Raw genomic sequence first — 25,668 nt, 5'->3', positions numbered from 1 at the left:
TTACTCATCATTCATGTTTCCTAGGTATGTTTTTCCTCATTTTGCTCCTGTATTTGGGCATATATACAGATGTATATGTATACACGCATGGGTATATGTGTGTGCATATTACAGCCAGTGGTAGGTACGATGAACCAGCGTTCTCTTCTTAACATATATAAATTACGGAATAATTTTTTTTTTCAAAATTTTATTTCAGTTGAAGGTACGTAGCTCGCTGTATTAGAATAGCAATTATTAAAACTGATATTACGGAACTACATGTAAGGAAAAATAATAACGTGTTACATTGAACTCTACTTAAGCAATGATTCTGAAGAGACATATATATAAAAAAAGAATTTATATATATATATATATATATATATATATATATATATATATATATATATATATATGATTTTATCTTTTATTTTACTTCTCTATTTTATACAACTTTTATTCATTTTTTTTTTTTTTTGTTTTATTAAGTTACGAAGATGGAGCAGTGACAATTTGAGGACCCCTCGCTGCTGTTACCTATGGTAGCCTAATAGAGAGAAAAAAAGAAGAAAATAAAATAAAAAAAGCAATATAATCAAATATAGCAATATATCGTGAAGTTCAATACAACACAAGGCAAGGTAATGAAATATAGGAGGTTGCATTAGAAGGATTGACAAAAATAACATGAAAAATACTCGGAAAATGGAAAACCAACTAACCATGGAAAAGGTATCTGATTCACCGTTCATCCCTCTCATACATGTATATGTTTACATTGTTAATGTGGAAAAAAAGGCAAAGGGAAATTGTTACATGTGTTAGAGTACGTATGAGTGGATATGTTTGTGTGCTTATGTACGAGTGAATGTGTTTGCGCGTGTATGTATGAGTGTATATATGTAGGGTGCTTTATTGGGGGCGCTTGTTGCGCGTTAAATTTATATTACTGTAGATCGATTGTTTTCGGTTCACTCTTCTGCTATCATGTACGTTGAAAATGTAGAGGACATAAGCTATATCAAAATAAAATTAAATAAATGAATATGTAGTCATGTTATTAAATGCTCATAAAATTAAAAATTTTTGAAGGTTAGCTTTTTAGATTACCAATGAATATGTATACGCAATACCTCCTGCGGTTCATCTTTTCCAAAAAATATTATTTTATTATTTTTTTTTTTTACATGTATAGTTAAAAATAGACAGTTTTTATGAAGTTGAGGAACGGTAAGACCATGGGTTTTGTTTTTTTGAGTTATTGTTTTTCTTCCCTTTTTGTTCTTTTTGTTCTTTTTGATCTTTCTGTTCTTTTTTTTTTTTTTTTTTTTTCTTTCTTTCTCCTCCCCTTTTGCTATAATATGTTTGATCACAACATGCTGTGAATGGTTCTAAAATTTTATCTCCATCACAGCAACATTATGTTAATTAATTTTGATTATTTACAAAATTAATAATAGTAGAACTATATTTTTTCTTATTTATTATAAGTACTCTTCAAATTTCTTTTTTTTTTTTTTATTATTTCATTCACTTATTAGATAAAAAAAAAATTAATACTATAATAGTACAGTAACTGTACGTAATTTTTTTTTTTTTTTTTTTTTTTTTTTTATCGGTATATCTGCACTTAATTACTAACATTCAGAACAGGGAAAAATATTTAGCAAGGGAGGTAATTTAAGTTACTACAAAGAGGGTATATATAAATATATATATATATATATATATGTATATTTTTTTTTTTTTTTTCATTACTAAATATTTCATTTACTTTTTGCTTGTTCCTCTTTGCAAATGTTGTATATTCGGGAAATTAAAGGAGCACACGGATTATTATTTATTATTTTTTTTTTTTTTTAAATTTTTCTAAACATGTGTGTTTTCCTTATATAGGTACCATTACCTGAACACTGTACTTATGAACTTATCCATTTTCTGTTTTTCAAAAGAAAAAGAAATTTTAAAGAAAGAATTCCAAAAAAGGAAAAAAAAAAAATTTAATTATGCGTCTTAAAAATTAAGCAAAAATGTCATCATTATTTATTCTTCAATCTTTATGGTTCATTCTTTATATTTTATTCTTTAAGATTTATTCTTTCATCTTTATTCATTTTTTTTTTTTTTTTTTTTTTTTTTCTCTCTATTTTAAGGTATATGTTTTAAGAATGTGTGTGTAGGGAACTTCCATTGAGGATTTTTAAATTTTCCTTTTGCAAAAAAAAAAAAAAAAAAAAAAAAAAAGAAAAAAGAATTATAATAAATAAAAATAAAATAACAGTAATGATTACTATAATTACTGCTTCAATATTGTTATCTCGATTGTGTCGTGCTCTGTTACCTTACAACTGCAATAGTTTTACGGGATTATCGGTATATTGAAAATTCAGGGGTGTTATACCCACATGCAGTATATACAAACATACATACTTTTCTGTACATAAACAGAGTTGTGCTTTACCGCTAGATGCCATATCCACTTAGCCGTAAAAACGAAGCATCTCTGGTTATACATTTAGACATATAATAATAGATTTACATATTTTCTTATTATTTTGTCAAATTGTTGTCAGTAATATAATTTAAAAGGCCCATGTTACAATGGTTGTTGCTTAATCATTTTATTTTTTTTTTTTTTTCTTTGTATTATTTTTTCATAAAACAGTTTGATTTCTCATTCGTCCTACGGTTTGCTCAACATCTACGTGGTTGTTCAGTTGAAGTGGTGTAAACTCAATACACACGGAGGAAATATAATTATACCCTCTTATAAACTTGTTAACATTACAAAGGATGAGTAATCAAAGAATATAGAATTTCATAAAGCTTAAAAATGCACAAATCTTAATTTAATATTATAGACAAACAGATCTAAAATGACAAGAAAAACCTAAAAACCATCTTTTGGTTTTTTCATGGTAGGTGCAAGAACTTCGGGAAAGGGGTCAAGTGATGCTAAAAAAGGAAAAAAAGGAAAAATATAAAAATGAATTTGGTTACACACATATGAATCTGATGAATGCAAGAAGGAGAAGTCAAATAAAAATGTTAACGTATGTTTTTTTTTTCTTTTTTAATATCGTAACCTGTGTATTTCCACTTGTCAATTATCTCTTTCTTTTGCTTGTCGCTGAAATATTCTATATTTATCCTGAAATAAAAGAAAAAAAAATTCTCAAAATATTAACAGAATATTCGCGAAATACTCGCAAAAAAATACAATAAAATAAAGAGTAAGAAAATAAACATAATGTTCATTCTTTTTCGGATTAACTTTTCTCTTTCTCCATTTAAGTATTCCACTTCTACCATGGGAGGGTTTTCATATCTTTAAAATGTGTATGAAAAAGGGGAAAATTAAAAAAAAAAAATAAAATAGTGTCAAATGTTATACAAATTTGCTTCAAAATGCGCATTTATAAAATGCTTACGCTAGTAATTCCCATGATACACTTAATAGGGGAAACTTTTGTTTTATTTTTTGTGAAGATGCAAATATAATTAGTCTTCTGTAAGGTGAAACATGTATTACATATATATATATATATATATATATATATACATATGTGTATGTATTATGAAAGCAGTTTTCATTTTTTTTTTTTGCGCGTTCTTCCTTTAGGTAATAGTCAAGATTCTCAAATTTAAAGCGTTATCGTGTATGCGTATATACAGTTTGTTCATAAAAATGTTTAAATAAAGTGGTTACAATCTCATATTATTTCTTTTGCCTTTCCTGAGCATTTATTGGTATTACCTTGCAACGTCTGCTTTTTCGCTTCTTACTGGGGAATAATAAACATGAATTTTTCTTAAATAACTTAAAAATGTCAAGGGGGGAAAAAGTCTATATCTCATTTTACGTCTAATATATTTATGTGTTTCTAGTTGTTACACAGTCGCCTTGCTTAATCACAAAAGGCACACATTTATGCTTGAACTTATTCTTTGACTTATGCTTGGATTTATGCTTGGACTCATGCTCAGATTTAAGTTAAGGTTTATGTTAAGGCTTCCGTTTATGCATTTACGTACCCGAACTTTTGCCATACGCAGTACTGTGTAGGGTAGATATATATGTGTGTATACATGTGTGTATACATGTGTGTATATATGTGTGTATATATGTGTATATATATGTGTGTATATATGTGGGTATATATGTATGTATGTATATGTGTACATGTGCTAAAAATTACAAAGTTCTCTTTTACACTTAATAAGCAAATGTTCGCGCTTTTCATTTCAAATATACCGCTGCTCTTTATTTCATCTTTTCATCAAAAGGATAGTTTTTTATAAAATTATTATTAAAAAAGTTAAACCTTTTTTTTTTTTTTTTTTTTATGTAAGTCATCACATGGTAAATATCCACAGCGAAATGATATTAAAAACGTATACACATGTATGAACATATATACAATATGTATTCAAATAAATAAGAAAAAATAAATCAGCAAAAGGAAAAAAAATTGTTAAAGAGCTGAGCATAATGAACATGTATGTTAATGCAAAAAAAATAATAAAATAAAAAAAATAAAAGCAATAACCTATGTATAAAATAACTCACAAATTAGCTTCGTACTAGTATAAGCAAAAGGGAACGCAGATATATGTTACATAAGTAGGATTAATTAAAATAAATGAACAAAACAAACGCCATATAAACGTTATGCACTTGAAGAGCGAGAGGCAACTACAAAATGTGTGCTCCACATCAAAAATGAAAAAACTAATAGTCCTTATTAAATTTTTTTTTTTAAATCATTGCAAAAATTGATGCATAATTGAGTAGCAGTGGAGTATTCAAAAAGAGGGGGTAAACAAATAAAAATTAAGAACATATATAAGTTATGATTCTCAAGTCGCATATGAAAATATTGCATTTTTAATTTTGGCTAGAAAAAAAAAAAAAAAAAAAAATTCAATATGATACGTTACCATACCATGAAATCACATACGATATCATTACAATTTCTTCTTCACAGTTTTGTACACCTTAAAATGATGATTAAGGCTTTTTATGCAATGTAATTTTTCCTTACTAAATAAAGCGCCATTCGCTTTATTAACTTCATCAAATATAACACATTTTATTCTTGAATGGATCATAGCCATTGAACACATAAAACAGGGTTCATGACTTAAGTAAGCGTAACAATTTGTACAGAGGTATTGATCTATATTTATTGCATCATACATCTCTACATTTTTAGTGTAATCTTTAGTTATATCATGTGTTACAGTGTTTCCATTTTGTTCTATAGTAACCATTCTACTGTTCGTCCTGACATGGTCATAACATTTTTCATTATTTATACTTTTGAATTTTTTGCTAGTTTCTTCTTGTGAAGTTTGTGATGCGCATAATATACTTAAAGGATTATTTATAGGATTACCAATATGATAATATTCCCAATTTTTGGAGGTTATTCCTTTTTTTATCTGCCATATATGACGCAATTTATAGGAAACTTCTTCAATAGCTAACATAACTGAATGTTGTAAAGGATGATTTTTTATATTATCACCTGAACATGCAATAATTTCATCATTGTATGTTAATACACATCCACTTTGACAAGTACCAAATGTTTTCCCAATATTTATGGAAATGTTTAAAAATTTTATATATTTTTTTATTTCTTCTTTTGTTAAGGTATATAAATCATTGGTAGGTTTTCTGTAATAAACTGGCCAGTGTGTTGACCATTCTATACACTGTTTCTTCGTCATAGGTGAATGTTTGGACACGTTTACTTTTTTTATTGTAATATCTTCTCCATTGTTTATTTGTATTAACTTATCATGTAAATTGTTGGGAAGTTTTGAGCAAAATCCAACGAGTATTTGTACTTTACCTTCCGACTTTTTACATCTTTTCAGGTGATTATAATTGTTAAATAGTTGTGCATTAATAAAATTTTTCATAATATTTAAGCACTCCTTGGCTATGTCTTTCTTTACTTCAAAACAGTACATAGGTATTAATGTCACATTTTGCCTGTACGAGTCAGGATAAATCTGCTCCAAATCGATTATTTCGTCATCCATCATGAATGGAAGGGCGACTTCGTTTTAGCATTAAATGATAAACTATTTTTTTGTGCTCTTTTTTTTTAAATTACAATTTTATTTTGAAAAATAGGTAAAAAAAAAAAAAAAAAAAAGTTTTATACTCTTTATATAAAAATGAATAATTAAGAAAAAGTATCGGCATTTTATACATAAATTAGTATATATAAAAGGATATGTTATTTATGCATCATCCTTGAGGAAGTTTTGCATATCTTCTCGTAACAGTAAAAAAATTTGACTAGCGGTGGAGCTAGAAAAGAGTCATAAAAAGTATAAAATAAATGAGTATAACAGTACAAATCTTTCATTTTGAAGAATGCAAATTGGCAGCAAGGAGTGTGTTAAAATTATGTTTGTGTAGCTATTTGGCCCTTCCTGTTTGCCCATTTATACACACGCGTATACGTGTATATGTAGGTATATATATATATATATATATATATATATATATATATATATATATATATGTATAAATGCATAATTGCATATAATGCAATTATACTTAAAACTAAAAAGATGACACCATTGTCGTTATAATTAGAATAGGTGTTATAAATCTGTCACTAGTAGTTCATAATTTATTTTTACTTTTGTTTTATTTTATTTTTTTTTTTTTGGGTGTACTATTTCCTTTTATTTCTTACCATTTTGTAAAACACAGTTTTTTCTTTCAAAACTGACTAACCTTAGCATAAATTTGCAGAGACATAAACTTAAGAATTGTATGATACATACGATTATATATATCAGTTTTTGTTCCGTTTTACGCCCTCAAAATTGAGTAAAAATAATAACACGAAATGTAGTAGTAAATAAATAAATAAATATATATATATATATATATATATGTATCGAGATTGGAAGCGTCCCCTTATCAGCCCGTATTTGTTGAAAATCTAGTCTCTTGTAATAAGGTATAGAGAAGAAGAAGAAGAAAAATTAAATACGTGTAATTCCTTTTTTTCTTTTTTTTTTTTATGGATGCATGAAAAAAACATAGAATTGATAGGAACTGTTAACAGTTACTGAGTTGAAATACGAAACTTGGAGGGTGTTTAACGAGAATTATCAAATTTGCAGCATATTTTATAAATTTTTTTTTGAAAAAAAAAAAAAAAAAAAAATATTGAAGGGGAGATTATAGAATGAATTACATTTTAAGGAAATATTTATCATTTTTTAAGGTGTCAAAATATAGAATAAATGAGAAACGTTTTTATCAAGTTGTAATATTGTTTGCGCATCGTATAAGGCCTTCCAGAACTTGTGTCAGGTGAGGTAGAGGAGCAGAAAAATAAATAAATTCGTAAATAAATTGATAAATAAATTGATAAACAAATTGATTGATAAATTGATTGATAAATTGATTGATAAATTGATTGATAAATTGATTAATAAATAGGTAAATAAATGGGTAAATAAATTGATAAATATATTGATAAATAAATGGGTAAATAAATTGATAAATAAATGGGTAAATAAATTGATAAATAAATGGGTAAATAAATTGATAAATAAATGGGTAAATAAATTGATAAATAAATGGGTAAATAAATTGATAAATAAATGGGTAAATAAATTGATAAATAAATGGGTAAATAAATTAGTTGAACGACTAGCAGAACGATTGATTGAGTAAATGTATTATGTATGTATTAGTGCATGCACGTATGTACATATGTATGAGAAAGCAAAATAAAGAACGGTTACTACGCTTGCAGCTGGTACAATGTACACACTCGACTTTGTAAGTGAGGGAAAGTACGTCCTTCGGGTAGGTGACTTGTGCGGTAAATACTACGTACCTGTGGCGTTGCCAGGGAGGTATAGAAGTAATGTAGAGGATATAGAAAATATATTGTACATATGGATGAACAAATTTGATAAAATAAAAAAAAATAAAAAAATAAAAAAAAAGGAAGATGAAGAAGAAGAAGGAGAAGGAGAAGAAGGTGAAGAAGGAGAAGGAGAAGAAGAAGAAGGAGAAGGAGAAGGAGAAGGAGAAAAAGAAAGTTGCAAAGATTTATATTTATTTAGTTGTATATTTAAAGAAACTAAATTTTCATTAATATTAACAAAATCAAGATATGAAAAAAACTTTTGTGTATGGAAAATATTATGGTGTGCATGGCAAGATATATTGAAAAAAAGCTTTGAAAAAAATGACAATAAATATTTTAAAATGTATAAAAAAAATCTTATTATTTTTCAAGCTGGTTGTATTTACTTAATGTTTTTATTATATTTTTGTCAACATGTAGAAGAACATGAATTTCCTTATCCGTTATATTTATCACCAGAAATTGTTAATCGTTGTTTAGACATAACGGAACAGTGTGAAAGTTTAAATATATTTAAAGAGTTAAGATTTATTTTAAATTTTATGTTTGATACAAACTCCATTATATTATGTTGTAATAATAATTTAAATGAAACTTACCAGGATAGGTATGGTGCTCCTTTATATATTGAGAAGAGCAAATTGGGTGTTGAGAACGCTACACAGATTAAGGATGTACATATTACTAATATCTATAACCATATGAACGACCAGTTGAAAGATTTGTGTAAGTTATGCGATAATCAAAGATGGAAGAGCACACATAGTAACACCTCCACGTATAATCTTCTCTTTAAGCTGGAGCTTCTAAAGGACGTTCTGAATGAGGATAATTTGTGGTGAGCATCAAAGGAGGCGGAAAAAAAAAAGGTAAAAAGTAAAGGTGGAAAATAAGGTCTACCCATTCTGATTCGTGCAATATAGGAAAATGGGGTACAGTAAATTTAAGGCTTGTACAATTTACCGAATGAGCAAAATGTGGATCTAAACTTTTAAGATAAAAGAAAAAGTAAGCTCATTTTTTGCAAAAGGGGAAGAAGTATCATCCCGTTTATACACACTTATAGGAAAAAAAAAAATAAAATAAAAACAATAAAAAAGATAAAATTATGGTAATATTCATTTTTACAACATTAACAATATAATTTGTTGTTTCTTAAGTAGCTTGAGAATTTTTTTTTTTTTTCGTGCATGATGATTAATTTTACGTGTTTTAAGCAAAGTAGATTTTCTTTTTTTGTGTGGGCTAACTCCGTTTGTTCAAACCATGTAATATTCAATATACAATATGCAATATGCAATATGCAATGTGCAATGTGCAATGTGCAATGTGCAATGTGCAATGTGCAATGTGCAATGCGCATTATAAAAATTAACAAGCACTTAACCAATTACGGGGCAAGAATGGTGTACGTACATTATAGTGGCAATATTACGCTTTACTTGAAGTGCTTAATGGGGGAAAAGAGAAGCATGTTTACAAAAGTTTGTATGTTTGCAAATACCTACGTATTTCCAGGGGCGTTTATAGTAACATTTCGAAGGGAAAAATATTATAAGTGGCAAGAATGTGTAGACTTCTACAAATATGTGTGTTTGTCAAATCTGCTTAACCAAGTTGTGACAAAAATTAAGATTTTCGAATCCTACATTTAAAATTTTCTGTTTTACGCTTTCTGTTTTACACTTTCTGTTTTACACTTTCTGTTTTACACTTTCTGTTTTACACTTTCTGTTTTACACTTTCTGTTTTCAATTTTCTGTTTTCAATTTTCTGTTATATATTTTTGTTTTTCTTTTTCTTTTTCCTTATTTTTTTTTTTTTTTTTGTTTGTCTTTACCCCTTGTGCACACACACACACCCCTCCTACTGCACTCGTTCCCGTCTACATTTTTTTATCATAAAAAAATATAACAAACATACGCTGTAGATTTTTGAAAAATTTTACTAAAAAACATGAAGGGGTACTACATTTTAGTGCTTATGTTTTTTGTCCTTAGCCAAAAACAAATATTTGTAGAAAGCATTATACAAAAGCAGGATGTGTACTTGGATGATGAGTTCAAAAGTTTTACATATTTTTTTGGTTAGGAAGAACTGGCATGCGAATTTGTCTATCCGCTTGTGTGTTCGTTTATCCACTCGCTTGTTCACTCGTTTGTTTATTTTTTTTCTGTGAGAAAAAGAAAGCATATGATTTGATTAAATTTTAATTCTTCTTTATTTTCATTTCTTTGTAGCTTCCTCCCCATCTGCCAATTTCTTGTCTAGAATTGTCCATAGTGATTCATCAAGATTTGTTCAAGTGAATAATAAAATAGGTCTTAACAACATAATGAATACATGTGCACCAAATATAAAAAGAGAGAAAATGTTTACCATATTACTAAGCAGAATGTTTAGAGCTGTCCTAAACAAAATATATAGTAGAATAATAAAGAAAGCTACATGGAACTAATTTCATCGCTTTTATTTTACAGATATATGGAGTAAAACGGTAGATAAGGCATACTCAATCAATCAAGTAAAATTTTTTATACATGTATGAAAATCGCAATTCCAAAGCTATACATATATTTATCTTGTGTTCCCTCAATGCAAAGGGAGACAAGAGGGGTATGTAATCCATAAGAGGGAAAGAAAGTGATCCGCTTTTAGAACATGCATAAATGGGTGTATGTGGGTGTACGCTTGTGTATGCATGTATACATGTGTGTATATATATAGATATACAGGTAGATATAAATATATGGATATATATAGATATAGAAGCATACATGCCTGAGCACACATATCGAGGGAATCTCTTTTTCAATTAATCATGATCAAAGGTTTCCAACGAAATCATGAGGACTTACATTTCTCTTCTGCTTTTACTGTTATGCCCTTATTTTGCCTTCATTGGAATATTCGGTTAACTCCTGCATGCATGTATTCTCATATAATATGTTAATAAAAAGAGAAAAAAAAAAAAAAAAAAAAAAAAATTATAAATTTATACCATCATAAAATTATATAATTATAATATGTACCAATTATTACTAGGTCATACAAGAAACCAGACAACCTTAACGTTGTCATCTATATGGGGTATATCTCACCTTAACATGAAAATATTACTTGAAGAGTGGGCACACTATCACGAACATACGAACATATACATGCACACATACTTACATAGACGTGCATATATATATGTATATATATACATTGGAATAAATTTTTTTTTTTTTTATCTCCTAATTTTCAGCTTATTTCACTCTTTTAACTGTCTTTTATTTAACTAACGGGATTTTAAATATCGGATTTGTCTGTTCCTTGCCACTAGTATTTGGATGTTAAAAGGATAAAAAAAAAAAAAAGAAAGAAAAAAAAGAGAACTCAAGAAAAAGTTAGTTCTAAAAGTATAATAATCTTTTTTTTTTTTTTTTTTTTTACTTTTTCTCCTTTTTAGTATTCGCTTTCAGTATAGCAAACTCGGATTGTACAATTAAAACTTTATACAAATACACTCGATATATGTTTTGCTTTGTACGTTTATAAGAATGAGGCGCGCGAACACAAGCACTAATATGTTTGTATGTGTATTGTATGTATGAGTGTATATGTATATGCATAGGCGCATATATATAGGCGTATATAAATAGGCGAATATACATAGGTGTATATACATAAGCGTATATACATAAGCGTATATACATAAGCGTATATACATAAGCGTATATACATAAGCGTATATACATAAGCGTATATACATAAGCGTATATACATAAGCGTATATACATAAGCGTATATACATAAGCGTATATACATAAGCGTATATACATAAGCGTATATATATGTTTCTCCCATTCCCATTAGGTTGTTGCTAAGTTGATATACGACACTGTAACAAATGTAAGCGGAGATGGAGCAAATTCTTTCGACTACGGATTCAGCGGAATTATATATATGAATTGTTAGCATTTCGAATAGTTGAACGTGTATATGTATTTATGAGTATTTTTGCATTTTGATATATATTATACTCCGTCTTTTAAGAGTGCGAACATCTATATTTACATATATAAGTATCTATGTATATGCACAGATGTCTATATATATTTAAGTTTCCATGTATATGTGCAAACGTGTGAATTCTCCTTTTTTAAGTATTCAGAGGGAATTACTATTTCGTCTTGAAAATAGTTCATCTAATTGTGCTTAGCGTTTTATCGCTAATTATTGTTAAATCATTTCCAAAGTTTTTTTCGACGAATTCTTTGCAAAGTCCCATATCTATGTAAGAACATAACAAATGAACAGGGAAAAAAAAAAAAATACATATGCATATATATACGTATGTATATATATATATTTTTATACGTATGTGCACACCATCCCACCCGTATAAATTGACAACAGTCATAAGGAGAATATATGATACGGTCGGTCTACATTTATTATTTCAAAAATATTGTAATTTTAAATTAGTGTTTCACTCTTTTGCATATTTTTTTACTTAGTGCTCACTGTTGCAAATGCTGTTTTCATATAATGGTGTTTTTATACGTTGACAGAGTTCACAATTTTATTCTTTTGTGTTGTTTTATGTAATCTTACGTTGTTTTATGTTGTTTTATATCGTCTTGTATTATATGATATCACATAGTATTATATAGTATTATATAGTATTATATAGTATTATATAGTATTATATCGTCTTATATTGTATTATATGATATCATATAGTATCATATAGTATCATATAGTATTATATCGTCTTATATTGTATTATATTGTATTATATGATATCATATAGTATCATATAGTATTAATTTAATTTTTTTTTTTTTTTTCCCTTAAGACTACTGGACAAGTACATTGTATCCACTTTATGCTCATTACCTATTGCCGCATCCCTTACCCAAATATTTTACTTAACAAGCAAAACGATAAACCCCATAGGTTCGCAAGAATAAGCAGGATGCGTGTCTCTATCCCGACATAAAAATATACATATATACATGCATACATATATATATATATATATGCATACATATATATATATATATATATGCATACATATATATATATATATGCGCTTAGAACAAAGAGACACATTCATTTCACTCAAATTCTCTTTTTATTTGGCGTTAGACCCAAGCATATTTTTCATGATTCCTAGTTCCATAAACTTTTCTTCAATAAGCACAATTTTTTCATTAATTAGTAAGCACATTTTACACCGTACAAAATAATGAGGACGAAAATGAAATTAAGATTGTGAGAATAAGAAAAATAAAAGTTATGCGTGTTTTTTTTTTTTTTTTTTTTTTCCCTTTTAATTTGTAGCATGGGCAATAACAACTTATGTATTAGTTGTACTGAGAAATCATGTGGAAACGGGTACTCACAAACGAGAAAAAAAAATGTTCCAAAAATAACATAGAGATGAAAAAGAATACAAACATGTGCACAGTTTATTTTATTTTATTTTTTTTTTTTTTTTTTGTTATATTCCATTTTTCAGATTACAACCATATTTTAAATAAAATTCCAACGAGCATCAACGAATTTTTATAGCGCAAAGATTGGAGTAAAAAAATAAAATAAAATATATAGAATAAAATGAAGTAAAATAAAATATAATACAATAAAATACAGTACAGTAGAATAAATATAAATATAAAATAAAATTTGACGGACTGAACAGTCATATGTCAGAGTAGTATATATATATATATATTTTTTTTTTTTTTTTTTTTTTTTTTGAATAATTTTATCGAAATAACTAAACATTAAGTTTTTACAAAACGGCTAGCTGCCCCTCCTTTATTTAGTGAACAAAAAAAAAAAAAAAAAATACTTACATCTGTTGTTATGTATGTACAAACTAATTTATGTATGCTGGAAAATAAATATGCAACATAATTTAGCTAGCTAAAAACGATAGTCCTAAAAATACATTTTTTTTTTTTTTTTTTTTTTTTAAATGAACTGTTAATACCATAGTAAAAAAGAATAAGAATAGTATTAATTTGTCTTAAACAAAACAAATATTACTACGCTGACATGGTAGATGAATAATAATATGTTAACGTGCGAAAAGCGCATCTTGTAACCATGCTTCCATTGTAATCGCAATATATTAATATACAATTTTTTTTAATAAAATAAAATGTAATTATCTATGTGTACAATATGGCACCAACTATTATTATATATGATCGCAAAAATTACTTTTTCCTTAATTGTGTAAAATATAAATTTTTTGTTTTATTTTTTTCATGTTTTTGTACCATGTGTAAATAAAAAGTGATTAAAAAAAATACACGAAATGTTAAAAATGTTACGCAGTTATCTGAACAAGCTGCTCGTTTGAATGGTGTTACACTACTATATACTCCTATGCAAGAGTGCATATAATATGTATGCAAACGTAATACGCATGTAAAAGAATATTATGTACGCACTCATGTATATAATTATGTTCAACTAATTATGTAGCAGCTTCAAATGACTGCTCTTTACATTACAAATTTGCCTTATTACATAATAACAAACGCAAAAGCACTTTATATATTAAACACGTAACAAACAATGCAGTAATGTTCATATTTTATTATTCTTCCTCTATATTTATTCCATACGGTACATATCATCTTATGCGTATTATTAAAATAAATAAGAAAAATATTTTGCATAATAACATAAATATATATAATTCTATCATCATGATTGAGACTCCTTACGAGTCAAACAAACCCCAATAAATTAAAACCTTGGTGAGTTCAAAAATAGGGAACAAAAATTGACATTTTTTTACAACTATTTTTTTAATACAAAAAAATAAAACGGTTATACACAAGTGTTATTTTTATATGAGTACTGAATTTTGCTTACACGGTAGTGTATCAGTAAAAAAGCATATACATATATATATATATATATATATACGTGCATACGTACATATGCTATTCGTACATATATAATATAAGCATAATATTATATATAAGGCTCGTTTAAGCTTTCTCTTTTTTTTTTTTTTTTTTTAAAAACTCTTTTTTTTTTTTATTTAATACACATAGTAGGATGTCACATAGTACATAACATAATTAAATAATTTATTTATATTTTTTTTTATATTTTATATGTACAAAATGCATCATTTTAATCTGTTTTGCGTATAGCAAATTTCTGCGTATAAAAGGAATAACATTTTTACGATTTAATTCTTTAAAAAATATATATATATATTTATGTATATGCATATTTATATATTTATGTACTTAAATAAACCTATCTTTAAAAGTATGATTTATAAAATAGAGGATATTTCATAAATAAATAAAGAACCCCATTTTTTCAGCAATATTAAAAAAATAAATATGCATACAGATAGTATATAAAAAGAACGATTTTAACAAAAATATTAGCACAGTAATAGTACTAATTGCTGCATCGCATCAATACATAATTTATTCTTCTCTTTAAAGTTAAACACATTATAATAATAATAATATATAAAATAATGTAAAATAATAAATATTTTATAAAATTTAAAGTAGTAAAAAAATAAAAAGAGTACCCTTTAAGTATAACTTATTTTAAAAGAAAATTATTTGTCACTGTTTATATATCACACATTTTATGCATTATTTTATTTTGTATTTATAAATGTATAAGTATATATAAGTTTATATATGTATATTTAATAAAGGGTAAAAATATATATGGGAAAAAGTAGATATAAACGTACATACAAATATATATATATATGCATATATATTTATATATATAATATCCATTTTTAAAAATAGCTAATTAAAAAAAAAAAAAAAAAATCACGAATAAAATTGCGTAAAAAATTGAGTAAAAAAGTGTGTATACAATTGCGTAAAAATTTGTTTACAATTGCGTAAAAATTTGTTTACAATTGCGTAAAAATTTGTTTACAATTGCGTAAAAAATTACCTGAACATGTCAGATCACGAAACATATGATAATATTGATGCAGGAGCATCACAAACCTATCCTGTGCAGGCGGGTGCAATAAAAAAAAATGGGCATGTCATGTTAAAAGAGCATCCATGTAAAGTTGTTGATTATTCAACATCCAAAACTGGAAAACATGGTCATGCAAAAGCACACATTGTAGGTATTGATATTTTTACTGGTAAAAAATATGAAGATATATGTCCTACATCCCATAACATGGATGTACCTGTTGTTAAAAGAACGGAATTGCAGTTAATTGATATTACGGAGGATGGTTTTGTTTCTTTACTGTACGAAAATGGTGATACAAAAGATGATTTAAGTTTACCAAAAGATTCGGAAGGAAATTTTGATGAAGTAGCTAAACAAATACGTAATTTATTTGATAGTGGAAAATCAGTTTTAGTTAGTGTCCTATCTGCTTGTGGTCAGGAAAAAATTATTGCTGTGAAGGAATTATCATCATAAAGAATTGATTATTTTTTTAAGGAAATCCGTTGTTATATGATACCTTTGTACGTTGCACTGGTGCATACAAAGTGGAGAAGTGTATGTATATATATATACATATATATAGGTGTGTATGTGTTTGTACAAAATATGCTTTTATATGTGTATATATATGTGTGTGCATGTGTAAGTATATATGTGCTTATTTATTTTTATGAAAATGTAATAAGAAGAAATTATGCGAGTTTATACTAGTTGCATTTTTCGGCAAAATAAAATTTTATTGCATAAAAAAGTAAATGTAAAAAAAAAAAAGAGAAGAAACAAGGATAATACATATGCTGTTATATTTTTTTCATGTAGAAAATGTTTATATTATGCTTACGTTTATGGGAAAACAACACAGATTTAATTATTAAGCGCTAACAGCGAATTGAACTTTATTAATAGTGAATATAGTCATGTCATTTTTATTAAACGGAAAAAAAAAAAAATATATATATATATATATATATATATATATATATATATATATATATATATGTATACATACATACATATGTTTATATATATATATGTTTATATGTATTAAAGTAAAAATTATTTAATTTACTTTTCCAAATAAACGTTTTTGTTACTATCACTCCTTTTGTAGTAATGTCATATGCCCTTTTTATATTTTAAAGGGCTCCTTTAAAAATGCACATATACATTGACTATAAATGAAATTGTGATAACATGAATAGAAAAAAAGAAAAAAGGATGTGAATTGTTCAAAAAAAAAATTGGCATTTTCTTATATTTAAAAGAAAAAAAAAAAATACATATAAAATTATGCAGAGTTATGAAAAGCTATTTAAAATTTCAGTTTTGTGTAAAAATGTGCAAAACAGTTACCTTTTTTTTTTTTGACGATTTTGTAAATACAAGTGGGGCTTTTTCAATGACACACACTGGTTATTCTTCGAGAATTTGAAGAAAGTACATGTACAATATATTTATTTATTATAACTGGAAGCAAGTTTTTTATATTTTATATTCTTTCCTTTTTCTGTTCATTTTTGGGGTAATTTTTATATACAATTATTTATTTGTTTAGCTGTTTATTTGTTTAGCTGTTTATTTGTTTAGCTGTTTATTTGTTTAGCTGTTTATTTGTTTAGCTGTTTATTTGTTTAGCTGTTTATTTGTTTAGCTGTTTATTTGTTTAGATGTTTATTTGTTTAGATGTTTATTTGTTTACTTGTTTATTTATTTATTTTAATTTATTTTATATTTCTGAATTCGTTACTTAAATGCACACACAGTTGCTTGCTCACTAGTAGGGACACACTTTTTAGGATATTAGTGCAACAAGGTTTCAATTCCGTATTCATTTATTTCAAAAAAGCATATGTTGTCTTTACCTTTTTTTTTTATCTTTATGTATCTCTGGTTATATCTTTTTGTACAGAAGTTATCATCATGATTTTCCGCCATTTCATCTGACCCTTCATCACTTGACGGGGTGTAGCAGTCATTTTTTTTGCTTTCCTTTTTCGTAGGATAATTATGCTCAAATAAATTCTTTTGATTAATGAATCTTACAATTATGTGGTGGTACACATATTTTGAGTAAATTTTATTGAAATGTTCGTCATGTTTTTTAAAATATTTACTATCATTATTTGTTATCAAAACGCAAATTTTATGTTCTGTAGATAGTTTGGACAGTTTCATTAACAAACATTTAAGCTCATTATTTAGCTGCTCGGTATTTAGCTTCTTATTGTTTAAATGCTTATTGTTTAGATGCTTACTATTTAGCTGCTTATTATTTGGCTGCTCATCATTTGGCTGCTCATCATTTGGCTGCTCATTGTTTGGCTGCTCATTGTTTGGCTGCTCATTGTTTGACTGCTCATTATTTGGCTGCTCATTGTTTGGCTGCTCATTGTTTGGCTGCTCATCATTTGGCTGCTCATCATTTGGCTGCTTATCTTTTAACTGCGCATTTGTTAACTGCATATCGTTTACTGTGTTGCTTTTGTGCAAATAATTTAAGTTGTCCAATACTACCGCCCCCAAATCTGAAGGTATATATTTGTTAAAATGGTTAGTTTTAGGATGAGCGTATTTTTCAACATGGTCACATATAAAATGAACAACATTAACAAGTTCAGAAAAATTGAAAATTTTTAAGATTTGTAAATTTTTGAAAACATCAAAGAAGGTAATATCATCAATGTATTTATTTAAATAATGATTAAATAGATTTATGAACAGGTACCATTCTTTAGTATAATTTTTATATATGTTAAACAGCTGTTGTTTTTGATAGAAATTAGAACTGTCCAGTAGTAATAAAAATAAAAAAGAATTTTTCTCACCACAGAAATTAATATAAGTATTTATTAATTTTTTTATTTTTTCTATAGAGGAATAAATCATATTTTTGTATCTTTCAATGTAAAAACTGTTATCTAGGTCTATGTAAATAATTCTTTTTTTAGAAAACTGGTTATTGTTATAAATTCTGTTATAATTTAATAAAAATCCTGCATTCTTTTCCTTTACCTTTTTATCATATAAGTCTATAAATAAAAGGGTGAAATAATTTAGCAGCTGATTTAACTCTTGAAAATTTGTACTTTCAATATTAAACTCTTTTCTTAGATTCTTTAAATTTTTTGATATTTTGGAAGAGAATTTATTTTCTATATTTTTCTTATGTAAAAAATTTTCAAAATCAAAGTACGTTGAATAGAAAAGATGAAAAAAGTGTAATAAGTCATTAAAAAATAAATTTACACAAATGTGGGAACAAAGACTGCTTTTCCCGCTGTTCTTTTTACCAGTAATTCCATTAATACCTCTACATATAAATATACCATTACACAGTGTATTATACGTATATATGTTTGTGTAAATTTTGATATTTAACTCGTACTGTAATTCGTGAATGCTCTTTATTTCGACCGGCTTGATGGCTCCTTTGTTGATGATAGGAGTTATAACTTTTTCATTACCTATACATTTGTTCTTAGTCATGTTTAAGATACTTATTTTAAGTACATTTATTCTTAATTATGTATTAATGAAAAAAATAATTGCACAGAGGGGTTAACGTAAATATGTCAGTTGAGCTGACCACTGGTAAGAAATTGGGGGAGAAAAGTGATTTTCCGGGTTTAGATTCTCCACTTCTTCACTTTGTTAATAATTTACTTCGCCAATTGTTCAATCGTTCGATTGTTTACTTGATCACTTCTTTACCTTTTAATTAAAATTATCCTGCACAGGCAAGGTAAAAAAAAAAAAAAAAAAAAAAATTCTCCATATTGTAAAACTCAAACGTGGCAATTAACAGTGTACGTTCCCATTATTCAAATGTGCTCTTTACAAAACAAGTGCACAAACATGAGTAAACGCATATACGTGTAATGGAAATAATAAACGACCAAATGAATAAACAATTGTGTGAAGTAAAACAAGGAAACTAATTTGCTTAAAGTTACCATATCTGTTTAGTGATAATTTTTTGTCCTATTCTTTTGAATGTATGTAGGTGAACATATCCATTCTTTCCCCATTTCAGTAAAGATCTAAATTAATCTTTTCCATTCACTTTTTACACATTGGAGGATGTGTATTTATGTGTGATAATTTTCTTTGGGCTTTTAGCGATATATATAAATCATACGTACATATGCACATACATATTAAGTACATATTTATTATATCATAAATGAATTAATAAATGGTGTTGTGAGGGAAGATCATTTATATTGAGCTTTTATTTTTTCTTCTTGCATTTTTTTTTTTTTTTTTGTTTAACATACATTTTTTATAATAATACTTGAACAATCGAAAAATGGACACATTTGTAGGGTTAAACAGGAGGTTTCATTATACGTATTTTTAATAAACAAATATTAACAAGAATACATCTCTCCATCTTCTTTTTTTTTTTTTTTTTTTTTTGGAGTTTTTTATACCATTTTGCGGCAAAAAAAAAAAAAAGAAACAAAAGAAATAAAAATGAACTTATTTGACAGCAATTCGGAAAGTAGTAGTAATAAAATATTTGAAAAAAATGAACAAGTCAAAAAAAAAAAAAAAAAAAAAAAAAGAAAGGAACCTTTATTTAGCCCCAATTTGGATAGACATAACAACATAACTGTAAAAGATGAAGTAAAAAGAGAGACAATATATGAAAAGAAGAAAAGCTTGTTTAGTAGCAATTCAGAGGGGAGTGAAGTTGTGTCTATGGGACATGAAATAAAAAGAGAGACAACATACGAAAAGAAAAAAAGCTTGTTTAGTAGCAACTCAGAGAGCAGTATTGATGTTCCTGTGGAACATGAAATAAAGCATAAAAGAAACAAACTGAAAAGGAAGTACCTCCTCTTTAGTAGTAATGATACGGATAAAAGTAGCAATACAGAAAAGAGAAGAAATAAAAGGAGTAATAAAATAAATAAAGGAACAATTAAAGGAATGAACAAAAGAATGAATAAAATAATAAATATAAGGATCGATGAAAGAAGAAAAAAAAGGTGTCTCAGAAGTAGCAACTCAGAAAGCAGTGCATTCTCATTATCTTCAGGGGTCAAAAAACAAAATTGCAAGGATGAACAATCTAAGGAAAAAAAGGATATAGAGAAAAAAATAAAAAATGGAAATAACATGCATTGTGTATTATATCGAAAAACTTACGAAGATGGAAAGTATTATAGTTGTAATAAAATATTTGATAAAGTGTGTAATTTGAAAAAAGATACAGTTCGTTGCATGGATGTCTTTGCAAGCAATGATATAACAGAAAAAGGAATTGAATCTTGGGGGGAAGAACACAATTGTAGTAATGACAAAACAGTGGACTGCAATAAACAGAAAGGAAGTAATGAATATTATAATAAGGAGAATTATAATATTGTTGAGAAGGAGATTAACAAGAAGAATGGATGTACAGAGGAAGGATTAAGAAAAATAAAATTTGAATGTAGCAGAAGTAGGAACAGGGGAAACTACTATAGCAACGATGATGGTAAAAGCGTTTGCAAGAGCGAACGGTCAGGTATGTATCGACTAATAAATTTTGAAAAACTAAAAAAAAGAGCTTCTAGAAAACTTAATTTTTTGAGCATTGTTGATATAACAAAAGGGGAAAATAGTGAAACTAAAGAGGAAATTACAGAAAGCGAAAATAGTTCAGAAGAAGATATTTTAAACTTAACAGAGGGTAGTAATGTCAAGTCGGATTATTCCTTTTTTTCAAATAATTCTAACTCAGACAGTTTGGGTAGCTTAGAAAAGGAGCAAAATAATACCCTTGATATTTATAATTACTACTATGTAGGGAGGGATAATGAAGACGATACAAATAAGAAAAATGAGTTGGAAAAAATTACATATGACTCTCGTTCGAGTAGGTACAACCACTTATACACTTATTTGTTTGGCATAGAGGATAATGCGGTAGATAAGGGGAAAAAAGAGAAACAGGAGAGAGAAGCGAAAAAGGTGGGAGAAACGAAAAAGGTAGGGGAAGCGAAAAAGGAGGGAGAAGCGAAAAAGGTGGGGGAAGCGAAAAAGGAGGGAGAAGCGAAAAAGGAGGGAGAAGCGAAAAAGGAGGGAGAAGCGAAATTAAAGGAAGTTAACAAAAAGGATAAAGGGGTAATATATGAGAGGGTAAATCTTGACGGGAAATCCTCTCAAGACTGTGTGAACGTGAAGGAGGAGAAGAAAAAAGGGAAAAACTTTTTATTAAAAAAGAATTTAATTTTATACCGAAATTTTAAAAATATAAATAACGAAATATCACGACAGAATAATATAAAGGGTTTAAACTTTAGGGATTTGGTATCTGGTTTCATTCGACTAATAAACAAAAATATGTTAATGATGAATCGGAGTGGATGTAGGGGGGGGCGTACGAACGGAATGGACTGTCCCAATGGGATATTTGACAGCACTAGTGAAGTTGAGGAGTGTTATATAAATTTGGAAAGGTGGGATGACGAAAATGTGGGTAGAAAGAGTAGCCGTGGAGAAAGCGGTGGTAGAGGAAGCAATAGTGGAAGCATGTGTAGCATCCATAGCAGTAGCAATAGGAAGGATGAGTTGATGGGAGGGGCTCCAATGGCTCTAGGACGAGCACAGTGCGTGTGTGCGTTTTGCTTGGAAAGGGGGAAAATTTTAAGCAAGGATGAATTAGATCTGTGCATCTTCGAATATATTGAAGATAACAAAAGAGACAACACAATAATAAAACATTTTTTTATGAACAGTTATATATTTACGTCTTTTATTAATTATTATATCCATCATAAAAAAATAATGAATGTGTATAAGGTAAAAAATAAGAACAAATCAAAAAATGCCTATTTTTATAAATTTAATGCAAACATAAAAAGAAAATGTACTATTAAAAAAATTATACCCTTTATAGCAAGAAAGGTTACATTTACTACAATATGTTTATATATATATGGTATGAATTGTCTAAACGAACAAGAGAATTTTGTTGTTGTTATTAATTTTTTAAAATGGAAAAATATTCGAAGAAATTATCAAGAAATAGTAAAATTAAAAAGAGGAAAAGAAAATACACCTCTATGTAAGAAATTTTCTTTTTTCATTAACGCCGTTGATGAATTTTGTGCTTTAAGCAATATTCATATTTCAGATGGAATAAAAAAAGTTGGGTTCAAGGGGAAAAAAAATATCACACGCAGTGCAGTATATGGAGAAGCACATGATACATCACATGGTGCAGCACATTATGGAGAACAATTCGCTTATGCAAACAAGTTAAAACCATCTGCTAACACTTCTTTTCTTTATCATAATGATGAAAAAATAAGTGAAATTGAAAAAGCAGTAAATGAAAATTTAGAAAATAATAATTTGCAATTTCTTTTGATAGATCCACTTCATGTTTCGTCAAAAAAGATTTTTCACGTGTATCCGTCTCATGTGATTGTTCTTTTCTGAAAAGAAAAACGCTGGTGATGTGCAGTAGGTGGAAGAGTATACAAATGGCGGTCTCCATATTTGTAGGAATTTCTGTGGAGGGAAAAAACGCGTACGAATATATATATATATATATGTATGCACGTATTTATATATATGTATGCACGTATTTATATATATGTACACACGTATTTATATATATGTATGCACGTAGTTATATATATATATATATATATATTTATATGTACATTTGTGTACCCCTTTTGGGGGGGAGGGAAAAGACAGGTTTAGGAAGCGCGTCTCTTTTTTTGACATGATGAAAACATTAACCAAAATGGTAGATGTTGGTGATGGATAAAAAATATATTTCAAAAAAGACATATTTTTAAAAAATAAAAAAACAAATCTCGTAGTAGCCTCGGATAAGTGGAAGATTCCGTTGAATAATTGTCCTCTTTGAACATCTTCCTTTCAGCTCCTCTTCTCACCTGAAAGTGAAAAGAAAAATTAGAGCAGTGGTCAGTTGAGCGGACATAACTAGTCAACACAGTGGACTTATCGGTTAAAAGGGAAAAATAAAATAATACGATATAAACAAATAAAAATGCAACTTGACAAGAATATATATCAACCGGTAATTGGGTTGTACGAGCCGCTCATCCTTTCAGTCAAGAAGTCCCTTCTTTTATTTGCACAAATCTGTGGTGTAAGAACAGTCGGGTCATTTTTGTACATGGATTTATATACAGCATTATTTACATGTGCACATTGTAACATTTTTCATGCTGCTGATCCGTACATTTTTTTTTTTTTCTAATTTGATAGACTCTTCATAATTTGTGTATTCATGATTTATAATGTCATGATTGCACCTGACAAATTTTTAAAATTATTTATGGTAAAATTATGCAAAAATTTTTTTTTTACGTAACTTGAGAAATAACATTTTTTTTTTCTCTCTCTCTCTCTCTCTCACTTTATTTCTCTATCTATCTCTTTTGTTCTCAAACTATTTACTTAATTTGTACGCATTTTATATGTAATTTCCTCTTTTTGTATTACTTAGACTTATTTTTTTCGCTTTTAAAAGGCATTTGCTGTAATCTATTTGTTTTGTCTACTTCTTTCTTTTATAGTAACAGCGGGAGGAAAGAAGTGTATATTTGCAAGATATTACGCGTTTTGTTTTGTAAAAAAGAGCAAAAAAGAAAGAAAAAAGACAGATAAGTTAATTTTATTTTATTTATTTTTTTTTTTTTTTTGGTGCTAATTCTGATTTACACAACTATCCTAATTTTAGTGATTAGTCTCTATGCCACGTTTACACACCTTTTTTTTTTTTGTTATATCTTTTGTATGTGTATGAATGTGGGTGTATACATTTGTGCATGTTTATATTTATGTGTCTATTCGCCTGATACATTAGTATTTACTCCCATTTATATGTGTTCATACTTGAGCTTTGAGTTCTGCCATTTGCCATCTGTTCTCGTTCCTGCAAAGGTTTTCCCTCCTACCGCGAATGACATTTAAGGTGTTATCACAATTTATTGTTACGTGGTTTGTTTGTTATTTTTTATTTATTTTACTCTATTTTTTTTCTTCTTCGTACCTCCTATTTTCTATTCTAATATATGAATTTATTTTTTCCTTCTCTCTGATTTTGTAGTTTTCATAGGCTGCCTCATCCTTCCTTAAGTACAACTTGTCTGAAAATATAATAGAGAGGGGGTTGGAAACTTTACGTATAAACAAGTGTGTAGCAATATAAATACATAAGTATATAAATATATATATATATTTTTTTTTTTTTTTTTCCATATCTTCATTCGCTTATTAGAGAAATGTTAAAAGTGACGTGATGAATGCACGTGTGTATGTTTTCAGGTTTGTGTGTACTCTTAATTTCTTATGTTCACGTAATTTTCATTTGCTTCTACAAAATGACTCTCTAATTACCGTCATCTTTGCACTTTATATCTTTTATTACATTATCAGTGACGTAATTTTTGATATGCTTTTCATTCCTTTGCATTAGTCTCTCCTTTTCTAATTTATCTCTATTCATTTTAAGTTAGGTGTAAAGATAAGAAAACTATAAAAAAACACATCAAACAAAATTTTTAGATATCTTGTTTAAAGAAAGCAACATTTTATCTTTTTTTTTTTTTTTTTCCGCGGTATTAAGAGGTGAATTTTTTTTTAAGATTAATTTTTTACAATATTACACTCGAATTTATGTAGGAAATAAAAATGGGGGGAGCAGGTCATGGCTGTAGGGGTTTATGCCTTATCCTATAACATAATAAATTTCCTTATATGAAAAAATGAAAAAGTGCGAAGAGGTAATATTTTAATTAAAGATCCGTTATGGGCATTT

General features: G+C 27.4%; 8 protein-coding genes across 8 annotated transcripts; 4 read left to right on the top strand and 4 right to left on the bottom strand.

The window, feature by feature from the left end:
* Positions 1 to 2,872: 2,872 nt before the first annotated feature.
* Positions 2,873 to 3,840, bottom strand: PmUG01_13014900 (conserved Plasmodium protein, unknown function; the record flags this gene model as incomplete). Its single annotated transcript, XM_029007113.1, has 5 exons — positions 2,873 to 2,937; positions 3,069 to 3,133; positions 3,257 to 3,310; positions 3,414 to 3,491; positions 3,740 to 3,840. 5 exons carry the CDS (start codon positions 3,838 to 3,840, stop codon positions 2,873 to 2,875), a joined length of 363 nt encoding a protein of 120 aa, XP_028863535.1.
* Positions 3,841 to 4,950: 1,110 nt separating this feature from the next.
* Positions 4,951 to 6,039, bottom strand: PmUG01_13014800 (cytidine deaminase, putative; the record flags this gene model as incomplete). Its single annotated transcript, XM_029007112.1, has 1 exon — positions 4,951 to 6,039. One exon carries the CDS (start codon positions 6,037 to 6,039, stop codon positions 4,951 to 4,953), a length of 1,089 nt encoding a protein of 362 aa, XP_028863534.1.
* A 1,750-nt stretch (positions 6,040 to 7,789) lies between these two features.
* Positions 7,790 to 8,743, top strand: PmUG01_13014700 (conserved Plasmodium protein, unknown function; the record flags this gene model as incomplete). The annotated part of the gene is made up of 1 exon (XM_029007111.1): positions 7,790 to 8,743. One exon carries the CDS (start codon positions 7,790 to 7,792, stop codon positions 8,741 to 8,743), a length of 954 nt encoding a protein of 317 aa, XP_028863533.1.
* A 1,114-nt stretch (positions 8,744 to 9,857) lies between these two features.
* On the top strand, positions 9,858 to 13,466 carry PmUG01_13014600 (conserved Plasmodium protein, unknown function; the record flags this gene model as incomplete). The annotated part of the gene is made up of 13 exons (XM_029007109.1): positions 9,858 to 9,987; positions 10,142 to 10,222; positions 10,382 to 10,425; positions 10,733 to 10,814; positions 10,947 to 10,991; positions 11,152 to 11,238; positions 11,356 to 11,432; positions 11,763 to 11,859; positions 12,054 to 12,183; positions 12,748 to 12,848; positions 13,041 to 13,112; positions 13,236 to 13,289; positions 13,414 to 13,466. The coding sequence occupies 13 exons, from the start codon at positions 9,858 to 9,860 to the stop codon at positions 13,464 to 13,466; spliced, it is 1,053 nt and encodes a 350-aa protein (XP_028863532.1).
* A 2,397-nt stretch (positions 13,467 to 15,863) lies between these two features.
* On the top strand, positions 15,864 to 16,349 carry EIF5A (eukaryotic translation initiation factor 5A, putative; the record flags this gene model as incomplete). The annotated part of the gene is made up of 1 exon (XM_029007108.1): positions 15,864 to 16,349. The coding sequence occupies one exon, from the start codon at positions 15,864 to 15,866 to the stop codon at positions 16,347 to 16,349; it is 486 nt and encodes a 161-aa protein (XP_028863531.1).
* A 1,326-nt stretch (positions 16,350 to 17,675) lies between these two features.
* PmUG01_13014400 (conserved Plasmodium protein, unknown function) lies at positions 17,676 to 19,361 on the bottom strand (the record flags this gene model as incomplete). Its single annotated transcript, XM_029007107.1, has 1 exon — positions 17,676 to 19,361. The coding sequence occupies one exon, from the start codon at positions 19,359 to 19,361 to the stop codon at positions 17,676 to 17,678; it is 1,686 nt and encodes a 561-aa protein (XP_028863530.1).
* A 990-nt stretch (positions 19,362 to 20,351) lies between these two features.
* PmUG01_13014300 (conserved Plasmodium protein, unknown function) lies at positions 20,352 to 23,309 on the top strand (the record flags this gene model as incomplete). Its single annotated transcript, XM_029007106.1, has 1 exon — positions 20,352 to 23,309. One exon carries the CDS (start codon positions 20,352 to 20,354, stop codon positions 23,307 to 23,309), a length of 2,958 nt encoding a protein of 985 aa, XP_028863529.1.
* Positions 23,310 to 23,759: 450 nt separating this feature from the next.
* PmUG01_13014200 (conserved Plasmodium protein, unknown function) lies at positions 23,760 to 25,356 on the bottom strand (the record flags this gene model as incomplete). Its single annotated transcript, XM_029007105.1, has 7 exons — positions 23,760 to 23,776; positions 23,921 to 23,987; positions 24,088 to 24,160; positions 24,351 to 24,415; positions 24,744 to 24,801; positions 24,901 to 24,997; positions 25,248 to 25,356. 7 exons carry the CDS (start codon positions 25,354 to 25,356, stop codon positions 23,760 to 23,762), a joined length of 486 nt encoding a protein of 161 aa, XP_028863528.1.
* Between the last annotated feature and the right edge of the window lie 312 nt (positions 25,357 to 25,668).

Source organism: Plasmodium malariae (assembly GCF_900090045.1).
Source record: "Plasmodium malariae genome assembly, chromosome: 13".
NCBI classification, from domain to species: domain Eukaryota; phylum Apicomplexa; class Aconoidasida; order Haemosporida; family Plasmodiidae; genus Plasmodium; species Plasmodium malariae.
The sequence above is the reverse complement of the archived record's forward strand: the minus strand, read 5'-3'. Positions and strand labels throughout refer to the sequence as shown.